At 38.2% G+C, this 21,413-nt stretch overlaps 2 protein-coding genes across 2 annotated transcripts in view; both read left to right on the plus strand.

Annotated features, from left to right (window-relative positions):
• Positions 1-11,224, plus strand: part of smg8 (SMG8 nonsense mediated mRNA decay factor) — a 13,009-nt gene extending 1,785 nt beyond the window's left edge. The window contains 8 exon segments of the mRNA XM_030153230.1: positions 3,694-4,594; positions 4,730-4,875; positions 7,577-7,996; positions 7,998-8,037; positions 8,040-8,095; positions 8,097-8,462; positions 10,640-10,811; positions 10,814-11,224. Of these exon segments, the coding sequence (XP_030009090.1) occupies positions 3,694-4,594; positions 4,730-4,875; positions 7,577-7,996; positions 7,998-8,037; positions 8,040-8,095; positions 8,097-8,462; positions 10,640-10,811; positions 10,814-10,851 (2,139 nt within the window). The 3' untranslated portion in view covers positions 10,852-11,224.
• A 2,961-nt stretch (positions 11,225-14,185) lies between these two features.
• kcnj15 (potassium inwardly rectifying channel subfamily J member 15) lies at positions 14,186-19,416 on the plus strand. Its single transcript, XM_030153236.1, has 2 exons — positions 14,186-14,435; positions 18,267-19,416. Exon 2 carries the CDS (start codon positions 18,315-18,317, stop codon positions 19,335-19,337), a length of 1,023 nt encoding a protein of 340 aa, XP_030009096.1. The 5' UTR covers positions 14,186-14,435; positions 18,267-18,314; the 3' UTR covers positions 19,338-19,416.
• The last annotated feature ends 1,997 nt before the right edge of the window (positions 19,417-21,413 follow it).

Consider the following 21,413-nt stretch of genomic DNA (forward strand, 5'->3'; position numbering starts at 1 on the left):
ATCAAGCTCATACCATACCGTACAAAGTCATAATCTCTATATAATGTCATTTCATCATTAAAATGGTACTTAAATACTCAGAATTTCAAAAACACACACAAGAAGCAAATAGGTAGGTGACAGGGAAAAGGTAGTGTTGGAGTGAGAAACAGTTAAGAGTAAAAAGGTAGAGGACTGGAGGTTGTTTTGCTTTTCCTCTTTTTTATTCTTTATTGTGCCTTTCTCTCTGCTCCTTTTTCTCCACCTTAACAGGATAATGCTGATGCTCCAAGCAATACAAAAGAATTATAAATTGTTTCAAATGTTTTTATTTTGAAGCTTCATCACAGTTACAGATATGAAATCCCCCGGTTGGCACATCATGCTTCATTTTTAATATCAACACAACACAACAAACACACATTCAGAAATAAACGGCATTGATAGAGTGAGAAAAGAAGAAGAGAAGAAGGAGAAAGGAAAAAACAAAACAGAAAACAACAGGACAAAAACAAAAACAATTTAACATATCATCCACCCCCCCAACCCCCATCCCCAGAGCCATTAAAATACGTTGGTGTAGTGCTACGCTGTGGGCTACTGCTTATGTAGTGGATCTTAACTATTTGGCCCTTCCATATATGACATCACTGTTTTTTTTTGTTTTTTTTTTTCAAATTCTCCCAGCTTTTCGTTAAGTGTGTATCTAATCCTTTCTAAGTGAAGGGTGTCCATCGTTGTTGTTATCCAGGCTTTAAAAGTTGGTGTCTCTTTTGACTTGCACAACAGGAGAATGAGCTTCTTTGCACAGAGAAGGCCATAGGACAGGAGTTGACGCTGTACCTTCTGCATATTTCTGGAGCTTTCTGAAGCACCCAGTACAACCAGTAGGGGATCTGGTCTTAACTGAACCTTAAAGACATTGAAAAGAATGAAAATATTGCATCCCAGTATTCCTCTAATCTTGGGCATAGTACATAGCTATGTAGCAAGTCTGCATCCATTTGATTACATTTTTCGCAAGTAGGTGATATTTCTGGATAGATTCTGTGCAGCTTCACTTTTGAGTAGTGTAGCCTATGTAGAATTTTAAACTGGATCAGACGGTGTCTAGCATTAAAGGAGCAGGTATTTACATACTGTGAGCCCTTATCCCAGACATCCTCAGCTATTCCCATTCCCAGTTCTTTTTCCCAATCCTTTTTTATACGATCCATGTTCACCTGTCCATATTCTTGTAATACTTCGTATACATATAAAATTGCACTTTTTTCTCCTCTACAGTCTCTAAGACATTGGTCTAACTTATCTAGTATTACACTCTCGAAATTTTTGAGGCGAGTCTTTACAAAATGTCTAATCTGGAGGAATCTGAAAAAATCTGTTCCTGGTAGGTGTATTTTTCCTGAAGTTGCTGGAATGATGCAAATGTACCTTGAATATATAAATCCCCAACAGTGTATATTCCACTTTCCCTCCACCTGTCAAAGCCTCCATCCAATACAGAAGGGGTAAAAGAGGGATTTGCTGACAGGGGTAATGCAAAGGATAGTGGATTTAACTTTAACTGTCTTCTTATTTTTTTCCAGATCTGAATGGCACTGTGAATGATCAGATTATAATTGTAGTTTGATTTCTTGAGATGAATAGGAGACATGAGAATAGCACCAACCGAATAGGGCCTGCAGTCCTCTCGTTCCGTATCCAGCCAGTTAGCAAGCACCGTCTTCTCATCTAACCAGTAGGACATGCAGCGTATGTTTGTCGCCCAATAATAGCGTGTGAAATCTGGGAGGGCCAGCCCACCAATTTCTTTATGTTTACATAAATGTCCCTTGCTAATCCTATGGGCTTTATAATTCCAAATAAATGGAAGAAAAATAGAATCTAATTTTTTAAAGAAAGACTTAGTGAGATACAGTATATGGGTAGATTCTGAAAGACATATAGCAGTTGAGGAAGACAAACCATTTTAACTGCATTTACTCTACCAATCAAAGAGAGTGGGAGTGTCTTCCAAAACTCTAATGTGTTTCTGAATTTCATCAATAGACTTGTGAAATTAGCCTCAAAAAGGGAACTATATTTTTTTGTGATCTCCAGCCCTAAATGCGTAAATTTTTCTGGTGTTAGTTTAAACGGAACCTGTGTTAGTCTGTCTGGGTCCTTACAACACACTGGCATTAGTTCACTTTTCCCCCAATTGATCTTATATCTTGAGAAAGAGCTGAAAGATTTGATTGTCTCTAACAGCACGGGCATGGAAGTCTGTGGTCTCGTTATATACAACAAAATATCGTCTGCATACAGCGATATTTTGTTTGACGTGTATTCAGTATCGTAACCATGAATATCTCTGTTTGCACGCACCGTTTCTGCCAGTGGTTCTAATGCAATTACAAACAACAACGGGCTGAGAGCACACCCCTGCCTCGTGCCCCTGTACAGGTTGAATGCCTTTGACAGTGTCTGGTTGGTGAGGATTTTAGCATTGGGGTTTGAATAAAGTAATTTAATCCATGCAATAAATTTTGCTCCTAGTTCAAATATTGCCAGTACCCCATATAGATAAGACCATTCCACACAGTCAAACACCTTCTCGGCATCTAGACTCAGAATAAGTAAATCTTCCTTTGGCTGTCTTGGAGAGTACATAATATTAAGGAGCCATCTGATATTATGGTATGATTGTCCATTTGGAATAAACCCTGTCTGGTCAGGGTGTATCAAGTTGGCCATGAGAGGGCTGAGTCTAAAGGCTAAGGTTTTAGAATTATAAATCTATTGTCATTATTATGCAGAAAAATGATGAGATGAGGAAGCACTAATTAGCCTCATAGCATAATTGCCTAAGTCAGTAGTTCTGAACTGGTCTGGCCTCTGGACTTCCTGTCACCCCTCAATGACAAGCCACGACCCAAATTGATAACAGTTAAACTTCTCAAATATATTTAATTAAAAAAATGGTGTGTTTTGTACTTGAGATAATACAGAATATCACAGTATGTCAATGCAGAAGAGAAATTTAATGGTAAACCAAACTGTCCAACTGGTGGTGATACTAAATATGGAAATATTCCCAGTAACAATAAATTGGGTACATTTTAAGCAAAACTAAAAAGTGCACTCAGTCACTTATTCAAGCATTAAACACACTAAGGTTTTTGTCCTCAGTGTTGGTAAAACCATATCTGATGTAGTCGTCATACCTGAGTTTCACCACTCTATGAATAGAAACTTCTGCGTCTTCTTGTATGCTGTGAAATGTCTGGTGTTAATTAGCATTACTGCTACCTACTGTTGTGGAGTGTGAATGGGTGGTGCACAGTTCCATAAAAAATAAAGCATGTGGGTCACGACCCATCAGTTTAGAATCCCTGGCCTAAGTCCTATGTTTTTCAGGACATAGCCAATAATGGACAATGAATCATCAGTGTTGGGAGAGTAATGTTACGCAGATTACACAGTTTGGCCAAAAACATGACATAGGCAATTATGCTATTAAGCTAATGATATCTGAAGCTGGCTGCTCTATACAGTAGACTAGAATATAGCTCATTAACACCTTGATCCTGCTTTGTGATGCTCACTCTAAGAAGGTCTTTTTCATGTATCCTTTTTTCGCTGCTGTCAACCACGTATTTAATTGTCTTTATAAGATGTGTTTGTTTTTCCATTCATCTAAATTCCATCTGTTTTCCTTGTTTTTCAAAGGTCTCTGTTAATGGCTCAGACTCTGGAGGGAACTCTGACAAGCCAAAGAAGCATTCTCCCAGAAGAAGGCTACAACATGCATTAGAGGACCAAATATATCGCATTTTCCGTAAAAGCAGAGTCCTGACCAACCAAAGCAGTAATTGCTTGTTCACGGTGCCTGCCAACCAAGCGTTTGTTTATGTGATACCAGCAGGAGAAGAGGACCCTGTGGGGGCACTGTTGGGCCAGCTCCGTTCCAATTGCGTTTTGGGTGAGCAGGATTCCAGCACAGCTGTGTCAGGACCAAGGCGCTATCAGCAGATGCGTCGTTCATCTCGGGTGTCTGGAGGCACAGATTCAGGCATGGCACCACCAGGGGGGCAGCTAGTGGACTGCAGCCTGAAGGAGTTCCTTTGGCAGCATGTAGACCTGGTTCTTACTAAGAAAGGCTTCGATGATAGCGTAGGCCGGAACCCACAGCCTTCACACTTTGAGCTGCCAACCTACTCCAAATGGGTCCAAGTGGCTTCCAGGCTGCACCAGGTCCTCATCGGCAGCACAGAGGAGGAAATGGCCGAGCTTGTCGTCAAAGTGCAAAGCCAACTTAAAGTTCTGGAGGGTTATCTTGATGCTGACACAAAGTACTCTGACAACAGGTGCCAGAAGGCTCTACCACTCGCCCACAGTGCCTACCAGTCCAACCTCCCCCACAACTACACAACCACAGTACACAAAAACCAGCTGGCGCAGGCGCTGCGTGTCTACAGCCAACATGCCCGTGGTGTTGCCTTCCAGCGCTACGCTCTGCAACTTCATGAGGACTGCTACAAGTTCTGGAGTAATGGCCACCAGTTGTGTGAGGAGAGAAGCCTTACTGATCAGCATTGTGTTCACAAGTTCCACCTGCTGCCTCTGCCAGGTGAACACTGACTATGATTATACACATCCATCCATCCATCCATTTCACATGATTCCACATACCTAAAATCTTGAATATAATTTAATTAGTTGTGCAAGGTACACTTATCATGATTTCTGACATATATTTATACAGGAGAGAAGCCAGACATGGATCGCAATCCACCCATCCTGAACCACAACAGCAGGGGGCGCTCCACCAGTTCCTGTAATTGTGGAAGGAAACAGGCTACAAGAGAGGATCCATTTGACATCCAGGCTGCTAATTATGACTTCTACCAGGTCAGGGAATGCTTCTCATTATGTTAGATAGAAAATCTGCTGTGTTGATTTTCATCTGATCTATCCATATCAAATAGAGTCCAACCCATATGGGATTTTTTGGGGCCGGTGCCGATACCGATATGAGGGCAGAAAAAAGCCGATATCCGATATATCGGCCAATAACCGATATATTGGCCGATATATGAAATAAGAGCATTGATATACACAGGATATATACTGTACATGAACATAAATTCTTATAATACCCAAAATATGATTCAACACAAAGAAGCAGAAGACTACTAAATTAAAATAAGGAACTTTAATTAGTAACACTGTCAACATAAGGACTATAAACCCATTGATAAATAAGAAAAGGCAAACTGTAAACACAATGATAATAAGAAAATTTGTAGTGTTCTTTGCTTTGCTGGTGCTGGAGCCCTGGCTAACTCTTGCACTGCAGATGTTGCATCTAGCGCAGTGGTTCTTAACCTTGTTGGAGGTACTGAACCCCACCAGTTTCATATGCGCATTCACCGAACCCTTCTTTAGTGATGGCCAAGCGGGGCGTGTCATCATGAATCATATGTAGGCCGTCAGGTCAACCCGGTTTTCGTTTCATCTCGCTCCGAACTTTCCAAACCACGCAATTTTGACATAAAAAAAAAGATAATTGCATGTAGTGTATCAAAAAAAAGTTCTCATTGTACTCCTTCAGTATTTTTGTGATCGTTGTTTTATTATGGCACTAGCTCGGCTTTAGCGCAATACGATTTCTCCATCCACGATGGTGCATCAGTCGTCACATGATTGTAACTGACCAGTGCGGTTACCGAAAAATGTAAACAAATGCTACACATGGCTGCCTCCGTGGTTAACAGGAAGTAGCAAAAGTCATAACAACGATGTGGAAAATCCTCAAATAATTCATCGTCAGACGAGTGGAAGAGATTATAAACACTTCCAGATGTGTTGTAGTGCTATAAGCAACAACAATACACCACGTATATTGGATGTCAATCAGAGAAAGAGTCTCCAAAGCCGTTTGTTTGTATACACGGACCTAGACTGACACACACACCTGACTAATGAGTCGAGTGTGTGTCTTGATCTCTGCCGAACCCCTGAGACTGACTCACCGAACCCCTAGGGTTCGATCGAACCCAGGTTAAGAACCACTGATCTAGCGCCTGTGGAGTCTTTTGGGAAGTGGCTCCACACCTTAGTCTTCCCCTTTGTCTGTGAAATGAAAATATATACATTTAATGCATTTTGGTTATTAGCATAGAATTTGATTCTATATTTGGCCATTTTAATGTGGCTACATTTAGCTGAAAGTGATAATACATAGGCTAATAGGAGGTGTTCTTAAACTAATACATTGTGTTTTTAAAAGGCTTACTCAGCAAAAACATCTTACCAATATCAGTCATATTTACTAGCTAATGAAAAGTTCCCTTTGCAGCCACTGGGTATTTGCAAACAGCTCAAAAATAAATGCTGAAGCAAACATTAAAAAGTGATAAACGTTGTCTACAAACAAAATAAGAAATAATCAAAATATGCATCACGTTATTAGACTTAATACAAGGAACTAAACTACATTTTATGTAACAATGTAGCTGCTTTCTAAACATGCAATACATAAAATTACAACAAAATACATTACTTGGAAACTTTTCAAATTATTTTAATGAAGACATGAACTTATGAATTTATGAGCCCCGATAAATCCTGCATGGCAGTATGAAGTGAAGTGGGACGCTGTATAGTAGTCTATATTAATGATGGACATGGGAGTTAACAGTTGCATATATCTTTCTTTCACAAAGATGCAACTACATAACTTTAAAATGCTGTATAACAGTCTTATATTAGATAATGGTGGACATGTTACATGTTAACTTACACAATGTTAAAATGCTGTAATATGCGCTCTAAAACTTGCGTGAAAAAAAACTAGAATATTCTCCTTGGCGTGCCCTGACAGCGTGTTTCCGCCAGGATGTTTTTCTCATGGGGCACTAAAGTGTAGTGTTATAGTGTTTTACAAAGTCACAGCGTACCATGGAGTAAAATAAATGCATTTCTTTCACCGTTTTCTCTCTTCTTCTCTGCTGCAGCTAAGTGAGTGTGAGAGGTGTTACTGCACTTCGCTGGTCTGTGTGTGAGGGGGAGGGGCCAGGTATTGAGCAGTGTGCAGCACCCAGGAACGGAGCGACAGAATCTCCATGCAGCATAAAACTTAATTAATATATCGGTTTACACATTGACCGATGTTGATTAATCAGTGATAAGCTATAATCGGCCTCTAATATCAAATAAAATGTCCAAAGCTTATTATTGTCATTATTGCATTCTCATTTGAGTACTCTTGTATTGCTCTCTAGAAAAAGTTTTTTCCCAGGAGTCATTCTGGTTTCATTCACTTTCTTTGGGCCCTCTAATTGGTTTTCTGGTGGCTCTTTTTGTAAATGATTACTACATGACAGCTGCTGTCTTCTGAGTTTGACTCAACTCCACTGTGTTTTGCTGTTAATAAGTCACATTACGAAGGCCATCAAACCTTCAAAATTTTACCATTTTACCATATCAGTGAGCTAGTTTTAAGCATTAGCTCAGCCCTGACTTGTTTCACTCCTGCAACTCCACCAAAAACCACTTGGAGACATCAGGATGGCTTATACGTGTTGTATAATTTGCTCTTCCTGAACAGATGCTGGAGGAGAAATGCTGTGGGAAGCTCGACAGAATCGAGTTTCCTGTGTTCCAGCCCAGTACTCCTGACCCAGCTCCAGCCTGCAATCAAACTCAGCAACTCCCATGTGAGGCCCCGGGGTCTGGAGAGGAAGCAAAGCTGAAAGAACCCAGCACTGCCCAGAGCCATACACCTGGAGACCCCAGCCTCAGCCTGGCTCTGAGTCTTGGCCAGTCCACCGACAGCCTGGGGCCATATGCCGACGGGGATGGAACCGAAAGCCAAGTGCAACACAAGAGGCCAAGCCTTGTGGACCGGCAGCCCTCTACTGTGGAATATCTCCCTGGTATGATGCACTCTGGATGCCCAAAAGGCCTGCTGCCCAAGTTCTCCAGCTGGTCCCTAGTCAAACTGGGACCTGCCAAGTCTTACAACTGTCACAACTGGACTGGAACAGCCCAGCTTCCTGCCTGGCTCCTCCTCCTCTTACCGTGGGACTTGGTGATTCGCTCTCGTTCGGAGGAAGAGGTGGGACTGGACAGAGCCACTTGATGGCGGTACAACAACCTGGCCTGCTCCCAACAAGACCCTGGTGGGAAGCGATGGAAGCACTGGAGGTCTAGGTCGGAGTCGCAAAAGGGACGATGTGGCTCGGGTCTTTGTGGGGTTTGAGTATGAAGACAGCAGGGGCAGACGCTTCATCAGCTGTGGACCTGATAAAATTGTGAAGGTGCTGGGGCCAGGGGGCGCCAAAGAGCCTGCCACCAGGGTCCTGAACATAGACATGCCACTCTACATCCCCTCCCCCTCACAAGGACGTGGCCTCAAGCCTCACTTTGCACAACTGGCTCGTCTGTTTGTTGTGGTGCCTGATGCCCCACTGGAGGTTACCCTGAATCCACAGGTATACAGATCACACTGAGTCCTTTAAGACCCCAACAGAGCTGAACTCTTAACAAGAAATATTCACTACTTCAAAACATTAAATGAATGAGGAAGGATACAAGTTGCTGAAATAATGTATCATAATACATAACAATGAAAATATTCATTCTCTAAAATATCAACATATTATAGTGTCCTGAATGGCATGTAGGGGTGGATGCAGGTTCTGTGGCTGAACTTAGGAACATTGTCTTGTAATTCTGTTTTAGGTGTATACACCATTTTCAGTCGGCTCATTATGCCACGTGTTCTATACTTCAGTTGTCCACTAGGGAGCACTAATGAACCTTTTTATTTTTCAAACAATACATGATTTTGATAACCACACTTAGAGATTGCAAATACAAAACTTTGTCTTGAAAAATTCCACTTTGCTTCTCTTTACTTTTATACTGACCATTTCCTGTTCACAGTAAAATCTGTAAGTATGCTGCAAGGATTTGTCCTGTGTGCACCTTTTATCATTTACATTTTCTGAAAGCTGAGCACACTCAAAGATAAAAGTTAGCTTTCCAAATTTGTTGAATATTATCCACGACAAATAATAACTAGCAAGTTGAGCAATTTGCAAGTCTTTTGTTAAAACCTTGTTTCAAATACTTGAATTAGGTTTGTGAAATTGGACTTAATTTGACAGTTGAATTTGAAATGTCAAATGGTGGATCCAAAAGAATTACAAATAGTACATCTCCTAGACACTTCATGAAATTCCCTTGACAGATATAATTCCACAAATTAATTTTAACAGATCAATAAAATTCCATAAGGATGTGTTATAGTGAGAACTTCTTCTTTTTAAGCAGGTTTAAATATTATTATTATTAACAACCTTTTTTTAACCAGGAAAAAATTACTTGTTGGAATTAAAAATCTCTTTTCCAGAGTGTCCTTGCCAAGACAACAGTAGCAGAAGTTACAGAAGTAGAAATTATAACTATAAAATCATACATATAAAATATGTAATTTAAAAGGTACTGAAAGTATAATCAACTAGAAGCACTCGGAGAGCGCAGACCTCTGCCAAGGCTGATCAGTGGCCCCCCCCGTGGGCCCCCCCCACGCCAAGGAGGTTATGTTTTTGCCAGGGTTTGTTTGTCTGTCTGTTTTGTTTGTTTGTCTGTCCATTAGTGTGCAACATAACTCAAAAAGTTATGGACAGATTTTGGTGAAATTTTCTGGTCTGCGCCCCCCCCCCCCCCCCCCCCCGTGGGCCCCCCCACCCCCGATCACCACCAAAATTTAATCATTTCTTCCTTATCCCATTTCCAACAAACCCTGAAAATTTCATCCAAATCTGTCCAGAACTTTTTGAGTTATGTTGCACACTAACGGACAGACAAACAAACAAACAGACAAACAAACAAACAAACCCTGGCAAAAACATAACCTCCTTGGCGGAGGTAACAATGTCCCTTAAAAGCATGTCAAAGCAGAACCCGATTCAGTCAGTTTGAAAAATCTCTACATCCAGATTTATCCTTTTCTCATACATTTAAAATGATTTTGAATATATTTAAAGAGACCAGCTCCTTCATTTTTATCTCCTTCTGTAGGTTGTTCCAGGTAGTGGAACAAGAGCATTTAAAAGCTTTCTTTCCCAGTTATGTTCTGACTTTTGGAATGTATAGAGATAACAGATCCTGGGACTGGAGACTATAATGTTTAGTCATTCCAACAGATGTAGACCAGCAAATACGATGGAAGACCTAAAATATTTAGAAATTAAGAATACCATTGTTTCAGTCTGCAAGTGAACCGATCTGTCCATCCAACTTAAGCATATAAACACAGTGAGTTGGTTCTGAGGCCTGTAACGAACCTAAGAGCACCATGATAAACCATATCAAGAGCAAAATATTCCCAAGAGATAAATATTATAATTTCTCAAATATTGTCTCGAACTTTATTTAAACCTGAAATTTTGGAATATGTCCTCAAAGAATAATGTATCAAAGTAATTTGTTGATTTAATTGTTTAGTTTTCAACTTACCTTTTTTTTTATTTGAAAGGACAAACATTAACACCCTGTCACTGTCTTGTGGAAGTTTTCTGCCGAGTGCGTGTGTGTGTGTGTGTTTCAATGAACATGTTGTATGGGATTACCCAGGTGTTTAATTTTTCTGATCTGGTTTCAGGTCCAGGCTGGCCCTCCTCCCTGCCCGGTTTTCCACCCGGAGCAGACAGACTTGGTGTTGCCCTGTGACAGTTTTTGGGTGTTGAGATTCCCTTACTCCTATGCTACAGAGCACGGCCCATGTTATCCGCCCAAAGAAAACCAACCCCTCAGCGATTACAAGGTGCTGCGAGGCATCTGAGGGCCGTCACTGGCAGCCCCCCACCACAGTGAGCTATAACCCCTCCCAAGTAAACCTGATGACACACCTGTTTATACACTTTCTCCTGGAAGTCACTTATGGTATGAATGCTCAAAAGCAAAGAGACAGAGGAGCTATGGGAAGAAGAATCCAAAAGAAATGTGACGCTGTTGAAGTTTGTTTGAGCAAACTATAGAGAAAAGGGTCTGGAAAAGGACTTAAATTTGATGTTTTCAAATATCATTTATCCCTCGAATGAAAGATGGTCAAAAGGTGATCTCAAAACATGTTGTGGGCAAGCCTTGGTCATCATAATAATAATTAAAAATCTGGAAAAATCTTTGTGTTCCTCTTTATCTCCATCTTCTAGTCATGTTTAATAATAAAAAGCTGCATCATTCCCTCTACTCCTGATCTGTCTTCCTTTTTCCAGTAGAACAGGCAAAATTACTCATTAAAAACACTGCTCTTGATTCAATGCTTGAGCATGTAAATATAAATCTTATGGGATCAGCGTACATACAAACAATTCAATTGGAATCACTAATTAGGAGTAGAACATCATTTTAATGGGACTATTAAACAGCTACACATCACACAGTTGAACAATCTTGTTGATGGTTGTGCAACCTCTGTATGCACATTACTAGACACTGCATCACCCAAAAAAGGACTCAGGAGGCAAACTCCTCGGTACAACTCCCAACTCTGCATTTTAAAACAGACATTGCGAAGGCTGATATGAAAGTGGCACTCCTCAAAAGAATTAGAATTTCTCCGAGCCTGGAAAGACAGTTTTCTAGCATATATAGCTATTAGATCTCATTCCAACAAATGTACCCTATACGTATAACTCAATGGCTATATTTTATGATGTTAGTGAACGTTTTGCTGTTCCCTGTGTTAGGAATATAAAACTGCTCATATCCAAACCTTGAAGTGTTTTTTAAGGATACCTTAAAAGATCTGGAAGCATGGAAACACTGTCATCTTATATAACAATGAAACCAGTGAAACTTATGGACTTTGATAAATGACAGTGGATGGAGACATTCATTTTTATACCCCCCAGAGGGTGAGGATATATAAATATACCAGGAATTCCGTTCATCTGAGAGTTTTGTCCAACCAAGTTCTCAGACACTATACACCCAGTTGTTTTTTTTTTTGTTTTTTGTTTTTTCAAATTTGACACAATTGTTCCTTATCACTAGGAGAGGTGAAGAGCACAGTTTGATGGCAAAATTTATTTTTTTTTTTGATTTTTTACAAGTTTATGAATATTTCAACTTGGAAAATTAGTCCAACTGATTATTCACCCAATTCTTTTCAAATTTTACACATTTTTACATTTGTCTTTGTTCCACTTTTTAAATTTTTTTTTTACAAAGTTTTGACAAATTTTTGAAAATATTGAAAGTTAAGACCCAAAATTAATCCCTTGGTAGGCAGGGTATCTGTGAGCAGGAGGGGCAAAGTGTAATGCGACCAGACTGGGGTGTTAATAAACTCTGCTTACTTTTTCACTTGTTTTTACGTTCAGTTAATAATATATTTGAATTTACTCAGAGCGTTTATGAACATCTACACAATCAGTAAATTAAATACAGGAAAATACTAGATTTTTACTGAAAAATGCAAATTGCGAAGGATAATATTAGAGTAAATGGAGATATTAGAAATCACTTGGGAAAGACAAAGTTGTGACAAAAAACTCAGGAAAGTAAAAGTATGGGCTTTTTTTGCATTCAATAATTGCTTTGATTGGACATAGTATGATACAACAGGTTTTACAAATACATTTTTTTTAATGGAATATCCAAGTAAAGCTATGAAACTCTTGTCCCCTACAGAGGACATAAATACATTGCGGGGTCTCAGGACATTAAGTAATCTGTGACCTGTTTCATTCACAAAGGAACCTTAACAATACTGACAGTAGAATTCACCCAAAAGTAATGGACAGAAACAGAAATTCACATTCAGATTTGTACACATTTTCTGAAAATTCAGTTAAAATTTATGACAAATTTGTATGTAAATGTGACTTTACTCTTTAAATTCATAAATTATTTTCAAACACAAAATGTGGGACATTGTCTCAATAAGTGAGTTGTGGGACAAGTAACCATAATGCTGTACAGTCCTTCAGAAAGTGGGACAGCCGGTCGGTCACATTACATGTCTGTCCCCTTTCTTGTTGGCTTTAGTTGTGACTTTTTTAGGGATTATGATGTCTAAAAATGGAGATTAATATGTACAAGCTCTTGCTTCACATTTGTCACACAGGAGAGCTGTACTTTATTCTGTGTGAATTGATTTTATTTTGAGTATATTGATATTTGATTTTCCCTTGGGCTAACAATAAAGTTAATCTCACACTGTGATTCCTGATCCTGGACACAATCTGCTCTACAATTAACAAGGAAATAAGTGTGTCCTGTCATAGAGACACAAGACTGTACACAAACACAGGTTAATGGAATGTTGATTATAAGGACAAGGTTAATAACAAAGCTAATGTGACTGAAGGTCATAAAGGTGAGTCAGTACTCAGTCCTTAAGGGGACATTTCAGAGAAGTTGTTGTAATAATAGAAAGTTACAAATGGTTTTACACTTGAATTGACTCAAACTTACCACAGTGTTGCATGATGCTAACCTTCTGATCAACTGACAACTCGTTTAATACATGCCATTCTGCTTGACCTAAAAATTCAGGTTCAAAATCTGATTTTTCTTCCTTAACCCATAAAGACCCAGTGCTAGTTTTGTGGCAGTGCCCAAACGTATTTTTTTTTCTCTATTTAAATGTTCTTAAGTGATTCATCACAATTTGTTGTAAATTATCCTCTTTATTTTGCTTTTTTGTGTAAATCATGTATTTTCTGATAACTAATTTACTGATCATGTAGATGTTCATAAAAGCTCCGATAAAATTGAGGGTTACTATATAAGTGTCCCCAGATGACGGTTTTTCCACATTCGCAACGGAGCCTCCAAATGTCCAATGGGTCATATCTGATGACCATAAAAAAGATGACAAACTGCAAATTACACCAATTATTTATAGGATTAGTGGCTCAACAGATATGAACATTTAGATCAGTGGATGGTTTTTGGTCTATAGTATGTTTTGGTCTTTATGGGTTAATAAAGTTTAGGTCTGTTTGTGTCAGCTCTGACAGTGTTTCACTTCTAACTCAGACATATCTTAATGTCCTAGGAGGAATCCTTGTAAATGCCCTTGAGGAGGCAGTAAATCTGTGTGTGTGCGCACGCATGTGTTAGTACATGCGTGTGTATGTGTGTGTGTGTTAAACTAAAAACAGCCATAAAAGGAGCAAACAACCTGAAGTGTTCCGGGTTGTTGTGGACAGGTTAAGGGAGGGTGGGAGAATAAAAAGTGACCCACATAGAACATAGAGTTTAGAGTTAAGCTTTGTCTCTCATCTCGGCTCTGCCTACACCCCAGAGTGAACAAAGTTCAGTGCGCTTACAACTCGGACAAAAGGAGAAATAAGATACTAAACTTCATGTTCTTTGTCAGCTTCATTTTACACGTTGTGTGAGTCAAGTGAAGACAACTCTCTGACACTTTTCACCACAGGTTCACTGTAAGTACACCCACCTTATCACATTTAAATTGAAACATCTTGTTTTTAATGCGTATATTACAGGGTTAACTTTTCAGGTATTAACAGAAAAATAACATTCATTTAGTCATAGTTAAAGTGTAACACCCTCAGAAGGGAACAAATACATCAGAAAGTTTCTTGTTAGAAGTAACAAATACTTTGTCATTAAATGCATTAATGTGAAAATACAAAACCTGTATATTTGAGAATGTATTTAATCAAATAGAAGCAGCAAAAATGCAATGTAAAAAAACTGGGAAGTAAAAGGTCAGATGGATTATTCATTCTTATTTGTAGGAAGACTTTGCTAAGGGTAAATAGTTTTTTCTATAGTTTAAAATAATGTAAATATACATTTATAGATTGACCCATAAAGACCCAGTATTTCTTTTGTGCCAGTTCCCAGATTAATTTTCAGTGCTTCTCTCTCTGTAACTTTACTTAAGAGATTTATGACGATTTTTTATATCTTCAGTATTTTTCATTTTTTCAGTGAAAATCATGCATTGTCCTATATTTAATTTAATGATCATGTAGATGTTCATTAAAGTAATTCAAAGGTAATTTGATCAAATCAGAAAAAAATTAGGAAGAAGTTACTTTTTCAGCAAAAACTGTCATTTGTCAAACTCCATGGGTTTTACTGGTGAATCAATGTTGTACAAGATGATAGTATTTCCATGTTCACTACAGAGCCTCTGAACGTCCAAATGGGTCATATCTGATGACCATGAAAAGATGACAAACTGCATTTTACACCAATTATTTGCATGTATTGATAGGATTAGTGGATCAACAGGTATTAACATTTAGATCAGTAGATGATGTAGGTGGCTGTTTGGGACTTGAGGGTTAAATGAGGTGTTTTGAGTTTTTCCAAAACAAATACAAACCCCTTAGATATCTTATTATTTATCCTCAGCAAAATACAAACAACAAAACTCTTTAAAATAATTAAGTATGTATTTTATATACAGTGACTTGGATTCATGCTCTATTTGGACAGTGTCCTGTAAACTATTCCATGGTTTAACTCAACAGCTCTGATATAATACACAGCCGTTCTATCAATCATTAAACTGTGTCTTTACACAGGGTATTTCAGAATCAATTTGACTGTAATACTTGATCACTTTTTCTCTGTTTGGTTTAGTGTTATCTTGTTCACCTGTCATACATATTCTCTGTGTCACCACTAAAATTATTATGTACCCAAACCACTTTATGTGAATGCTGTGAAGCTTGTGTGCATGGTGAGGGATCATGGTGGGGTCTTTCAATGTCAAACACTTCCCGTTCGCATTCTGATGAAATTACATGCATCAATTTGTGCCTTTTTTTTTTTTTTTTTTTTTTTTTGCCTTTTCTTGGGGTATAGTGGAAATGTTTTGTAGGTAAGGGCAAGCACAGGAAATCAGAAATCAGGTGACAACTCACAATTAACAATAAAACTATGCAGAATATTTTGAATGCTTTAATGTTTTGAATGCACACTATAGCACATTATATGTGTTTTTACAGTTCATTATGTACATTAGCATTGTAATGACTTATGAATATTGTTATAAAACATTACAAACAATCGTGAGTACATAATCATACAGCACTTTAGTTGCATTATAAGACATTACAAGCGTGTTCATAAAATGTTATAATGCATTATTGACGTGGGTTTGATAAAGAAAATAAAAATAATAACTTTCTGTATCATCATGTCTGTGTTTTGAGATTATTTTTAGAAATACTGACCAAAAATTCAAATAAAGAAATACAAATGAACTTGAGTTGTTACAAATACTGATCAAATCTCTCATAGAATGAGACCTTTTTTTAAGGATAAGAATGTTTATAACATTTTAAATTTTAAGTGTTTGCTCCTGGACAACTCTGTTGGGTTTCTGTAAATTGGCTGAAGACTCTGGTTTAGACCAGCTCTAAATGTAAAGTGTTATGAGATAACTTTTGTTATGAAATGACACTATATAAATAAATTTGATTGATTGATTGATTGATTTATAGCAAAAGATAGATTTTTTTATGAGCTCATTCACAATAACACTTTGAGGTCATTATTTTGTCTATGAGGGAGATAGACATTTAAATCCATTGTCATAATTTACCGACAAACATTTCTCTGAGTATGCCATAAATGTTTGTCAGCAACAGTGGTTGTAGTGCATACTGAAAATATGTTCAAACTTCAAGCTGAATACCGAAAATGTTCAGTGGTTGGTTGCATTAACGAACACAAATGGCTGAACGGGCCAGAGCAGCACAGCATGGTTCATGTGCATTTAAAGGGCCAGCGCTCAAAATGACATTTCAGAAACAGGGTTGAAGATGAACCTGTAGGGTTTAATTAATGAAGAATTCAGACTCAAGCATAGCATTTATAGTTTATGTAGACCACAGGGAAATGTTCTAAAATGCATAATTCCATTTAAAAAAGCAAAATATCACTCCTTTAAGAATAAAAATGTGTGCATTTCAAAATTACTGTAGTTTATTCTGTTTCACATGCACGATGTTTAAAATTTTTAGTAGAAATAGCCATCCATCCATCCCAGCTACCCATAGATGAAGGCAGGCTACACCTGGGATGTGTCACCAGTTCATTGCAGGGTTACTAAACTAAAATAAACAAACAAACAAACGAACACACCACACACACACATATATATATATATATATATATATATATATATATATATATATATATATATATATATATATATATGTATATATATATGTGTGTGTGTGTGGTGTGTGTGGTGTGAGTATCCCAAAAAAACATGAAATGGTTTCAACACTTAATATCAATTGTTTATTTATGTACTAAAATGTTGTTTTTATCCATTGCCTTAGGGTAATGGTATGCTGATAGACCACTTGTATTACAACAAAACCGGGCTACAGGAAGGATGTGTGCAAAGATGCATAATCAGTATTTTTGTCCACTGTGTTGCTTTACTTTATTTTTAATGGCATACAGATTTTTGTGAGGGTGTTTGGGTTTAAGACAAGCTGCTTTACATATTAGCTTTTCTGTAACTTTTTTTTTTTTTTTTTTAATAAATGTGTTTATTGGGTTTTTTCTTTTTGAAACACACACACATAAAACAAAATAATAAAACTAAACACAAAACACAGGCTGGGAGTGGTCAGAAGATAAATAAATGAATGAAAATTATATATATGCATATTCACACATAAATGCACATGCAGATATACATATTCACATACACATACAGTACCATCCAGGCTATACATATAAAAGGTAGAGCACAGTATTCAATACAATGGAAGCTGGGTAGGAAAAAAGAAAATAATTTTTATACAAATGCTCTTGTCATTATCGCAGATATATTCACATTAATATAGTCAAAGAATGGTTTCAATATTCTTTCAAAGGCATTGGTCTTGTGGTGCATGAGACATGTCAGAAAGTCCAGGGGTATGAATTCCATTAGTAGTCTATGCCACCCTGCAACTGAGGGGGTTTTATCCAAAATCCAGTGCTGTAGAATATTTTTCCTAGCACAAAAAGCCATAACATTATAAAGTTTTTTGTGATATACATCAGGTACATGGACACTAGGAAGGCCCAGAAGCAGAAAAACCGGGTCGAGTTCAAGCTCCATTTTGAGGACTTCTTGTATTTCAAATGTCATTCCAATTTTTTTTGTATTTTAACACAGGACCAGAGACAGTGAGTAAGATCACCAATTTCTTTCTGTAAACTGTTTAATAGGAGTTTAATCTGGCTCCAGGTAAGATACTACTGATAATCTTTCTGTTTTTTTTTGTCAGTTTCTTTATTTCTGATGCGACAGAAGTCTCTGACAGACTCAGCGTGACATGGCCACCAAGACAACAGAGGTTCAGCGAAGGATTGTGTCCAAAGACGGCCACAATAATGTGCGTATTGACAACGTGGAGGGCATGGTCAAGCTGTACCTGCATGACATCTGGACCACTGTGGTGGACATGAAATGGCGCTACAAACTCACTCTGTTTGCTTCCACGTTTGTCATGACCTGGTTCATCTTCGGGGTCATCTTTTACTTCATCGGCATGGGCAATGGAGACTTTGACTCTCAGATGAACTCCAACCACACGCCCTGTGTGATGAATGTGGAGACTCTAACCGGAGCCTTCCTGTTCTCTTTGGAGTCCCAGACTACCATCGGCTACGGTTTTCGCTACATTTCAGAGGAGTGTCCTCTGGCCATCTTCACTCTGGTGGCTCAGCTTGTTATCACTGGACTGGCTGAGATCTTTGTCACTGGTGCCTTTTTGGCCAAACTGGCTCGTCCAAAGAAGCGAGCAGAGACCATCAAGTTCAGTCAGCTGGCAGTGATATGCCAACGCCAAGGCAAGATGTGTCTGATGGTGAGAGTGGCCAATATGAGGAAGAGCCTTCTCATCCAGTGTCAGCTCACAGGGAAGCTCCTTCACTCCAATGTAACAGAGGAGGGTGAGAAGACCCAAGTCCACCAGACCTCGGTGGATTTCTACATTGACTCCAGTGGAGAGTGTCCTTTCCTCATCCTCCCACTCACCTTCTACCACATCCTGGATGAGAACAGCCCACTGGCAGGACTCACTTCAGAAAACCTCCACACTCGGGACTTTGAGCTGCTGGTAACGCTCAACGCCACCATGGAGTCCACGGCAGCCACATGCCAGAGCCGCACCTCCTATGTACCTCAGGAGATCCTCTGGGGTTATGAGTTCAAGCCGGTGCTCTTCAGTACCACAGGAGGCCGTTATGTTGCAGATTTTAACTTCTTTGACAAGGTACAAGTGAGCAATGATTCAAGCTCACTCATTAACAACACAGAGAAGCTCAAACTGGAGCAGGACTACAAGAAAGAATAGACAGACCCAGTATTTGGACTCTAAGTCAGAGAGAGAAAAAAAAATACATGCATTTTTCGCTCTAGCAGATATAGAGATATTTAGAAGTACTGATTCAACTGCTACAGACAAAGTGAAAAGGTCCAGGCTCTGAGATGTCATTAATTTTGAAAAGGCCTTTGAAAGACACGCATACTGCCTGCTGTGCACAATTGTCCCTGGAAATTAACTCCTCAAACCATTATATGTTCAAATAAAACAAACAAACAAACAAACCAACAGACTGAAAATATTCTAATGTGTAAATCAGTTTTTACTGTAGCACAACTCAAATCAGCATGATGCCTTTCCACTTTATCAAGGCTCTAATTGCTATCATGGTCTTGTTAATGTTTTGTTGAATAAAAACTCACTTTTTTTTCTTTATTTCTGAAGGAAAACACTGAATCCTGCATTGTTTTACATCTTGATTTGTCTCTGTGATGTGCCTTGTACTCTCTCTCTCTCTCTCTCTCTCCCTCTCTCTCTCTCTCTCTCTCTCTCTCTCTCGATAGATAGATAGATAGATAGATAGATAGATAGATAGATAGATAGATAGATAGATAGATAGATAGATAGATAGATAGATAGATAGATAGATAGATAGATAGATAGATAGATAGATAGATAGATAGATAGATAGATAGATAGATAGCATGTTGGTCTCTGGATGGGAAATTTAGTATAAAAAAACCCAACACGGAACAATTGTTTCAAGTTGTTTTGTTTCAAGTTGCTTTGTTGAAACTGTTGAAGGCATATAATAAACACATTAAGTGCATATGTACATATATTTCCTTCTTTCTTGATTCTGTATACTCATGCAAAATGAAACACGATTAATCTACAGGGTGTATCAGAAAAAAGTAGACTCCGAAAAAAAAAACATAAAACCAAAATGCAAAGACATTTTGAAAATCTGGTCATATGTGTTTATTGACCATGTAATTCTCCCTTGATTGCCACCAGTGTCCTGGGTCAGTTTTCATGTTTTCAATAAATTGAATCTGTGACTAAATTCATATGGCACTTGGAAATCAATCAAAACGTACACAATGTGATTCCAGCCAGAAGAGCAGCTGTAGAATGAGATTGTTCAGAGATGAACAAATATAGATTGGTGAGAAAGGAAAAGAACTATCTGGATGTGCATCACTGCATATAATATGTAATTAGTTCACTTGCAACATTCACATGATAACACAAAACATCATATTAAAAATTTAAGACATCACATCTGACAGCAACCACTGACAAGGACACCCCTACTACACAATGAAGACTGGTAAAAGTAAGATTTTGAACAAGATTTTACAACTTTTACATTTGGTGGAGTATTTTCGCTGCATGTGCGCATGTGAACACTATACACAGAAAAGCATATGGTTTGTTAGAATGCTGTTCGTTCTCCAGAGTTCACAGACAAGTGACTCATGTTGGGTACATGGTGGGTCAACACCATGTACAATACCATGTACCCAACAATTCAACACTTTATGTCGAATTGTCCTTTCATTTGTCACTTGTCTGTACATCCTGAGAAGTATAATCACAGTTTAAAGTCCAATAAATCTGTTTTGTAAATAAAGAAATCCTTTTTTGTTTATGAAAAACTGAAAGGTTGTGTTTTGTGTTTTTAAGCAAAAACAACAAACCTCTGAGTATTGACGTAAGCAGTTCTTCAGAATGAACAAAGAGGGTTTGAAGGATGAAACAGGTTAAACCGGCTGCTCAACAGTCCCACTGCCTCTGTTTTTCAGTTCTTGTTATGACAACATGAGGAACAGTTCAAGTTTTGCTGACTCTGTCACTGTATCTGGGAAAAACAGTCTTTTTACAAACAATATATTGTAGTACCACTGAGGTCAGGAAGGTTGTCTGATGTCAAAGAATCTGTATTTTATAGGAATAAGCATGAACAAATAAGACCATGGGATCTGGGGGGCCACTGTGTCTAAATCAAGATAATTATCTATAAATCCTACTATCACAACCCTGTGGAATAATTCCATTACCGCATTGTATTTGTAAAAGACTTGCCTTTTTTCAGACTCACAT

Source organism: Sphaeramia orbicularis, chromosome 14 (assembly GCF_902148855.1).
Source record: "Sphaeramia orbicularis chromosome 14, fSphaOr1.1, whole genome shotgun sequence".
In the NCBI taxonomy this organism is placed as follows: Eukaryota; Metazoa; Chordata; class Actinopteri; order Kurtiformes; family Apogonidae; genus Sphaeramia; species Sphaeramia orbicularis.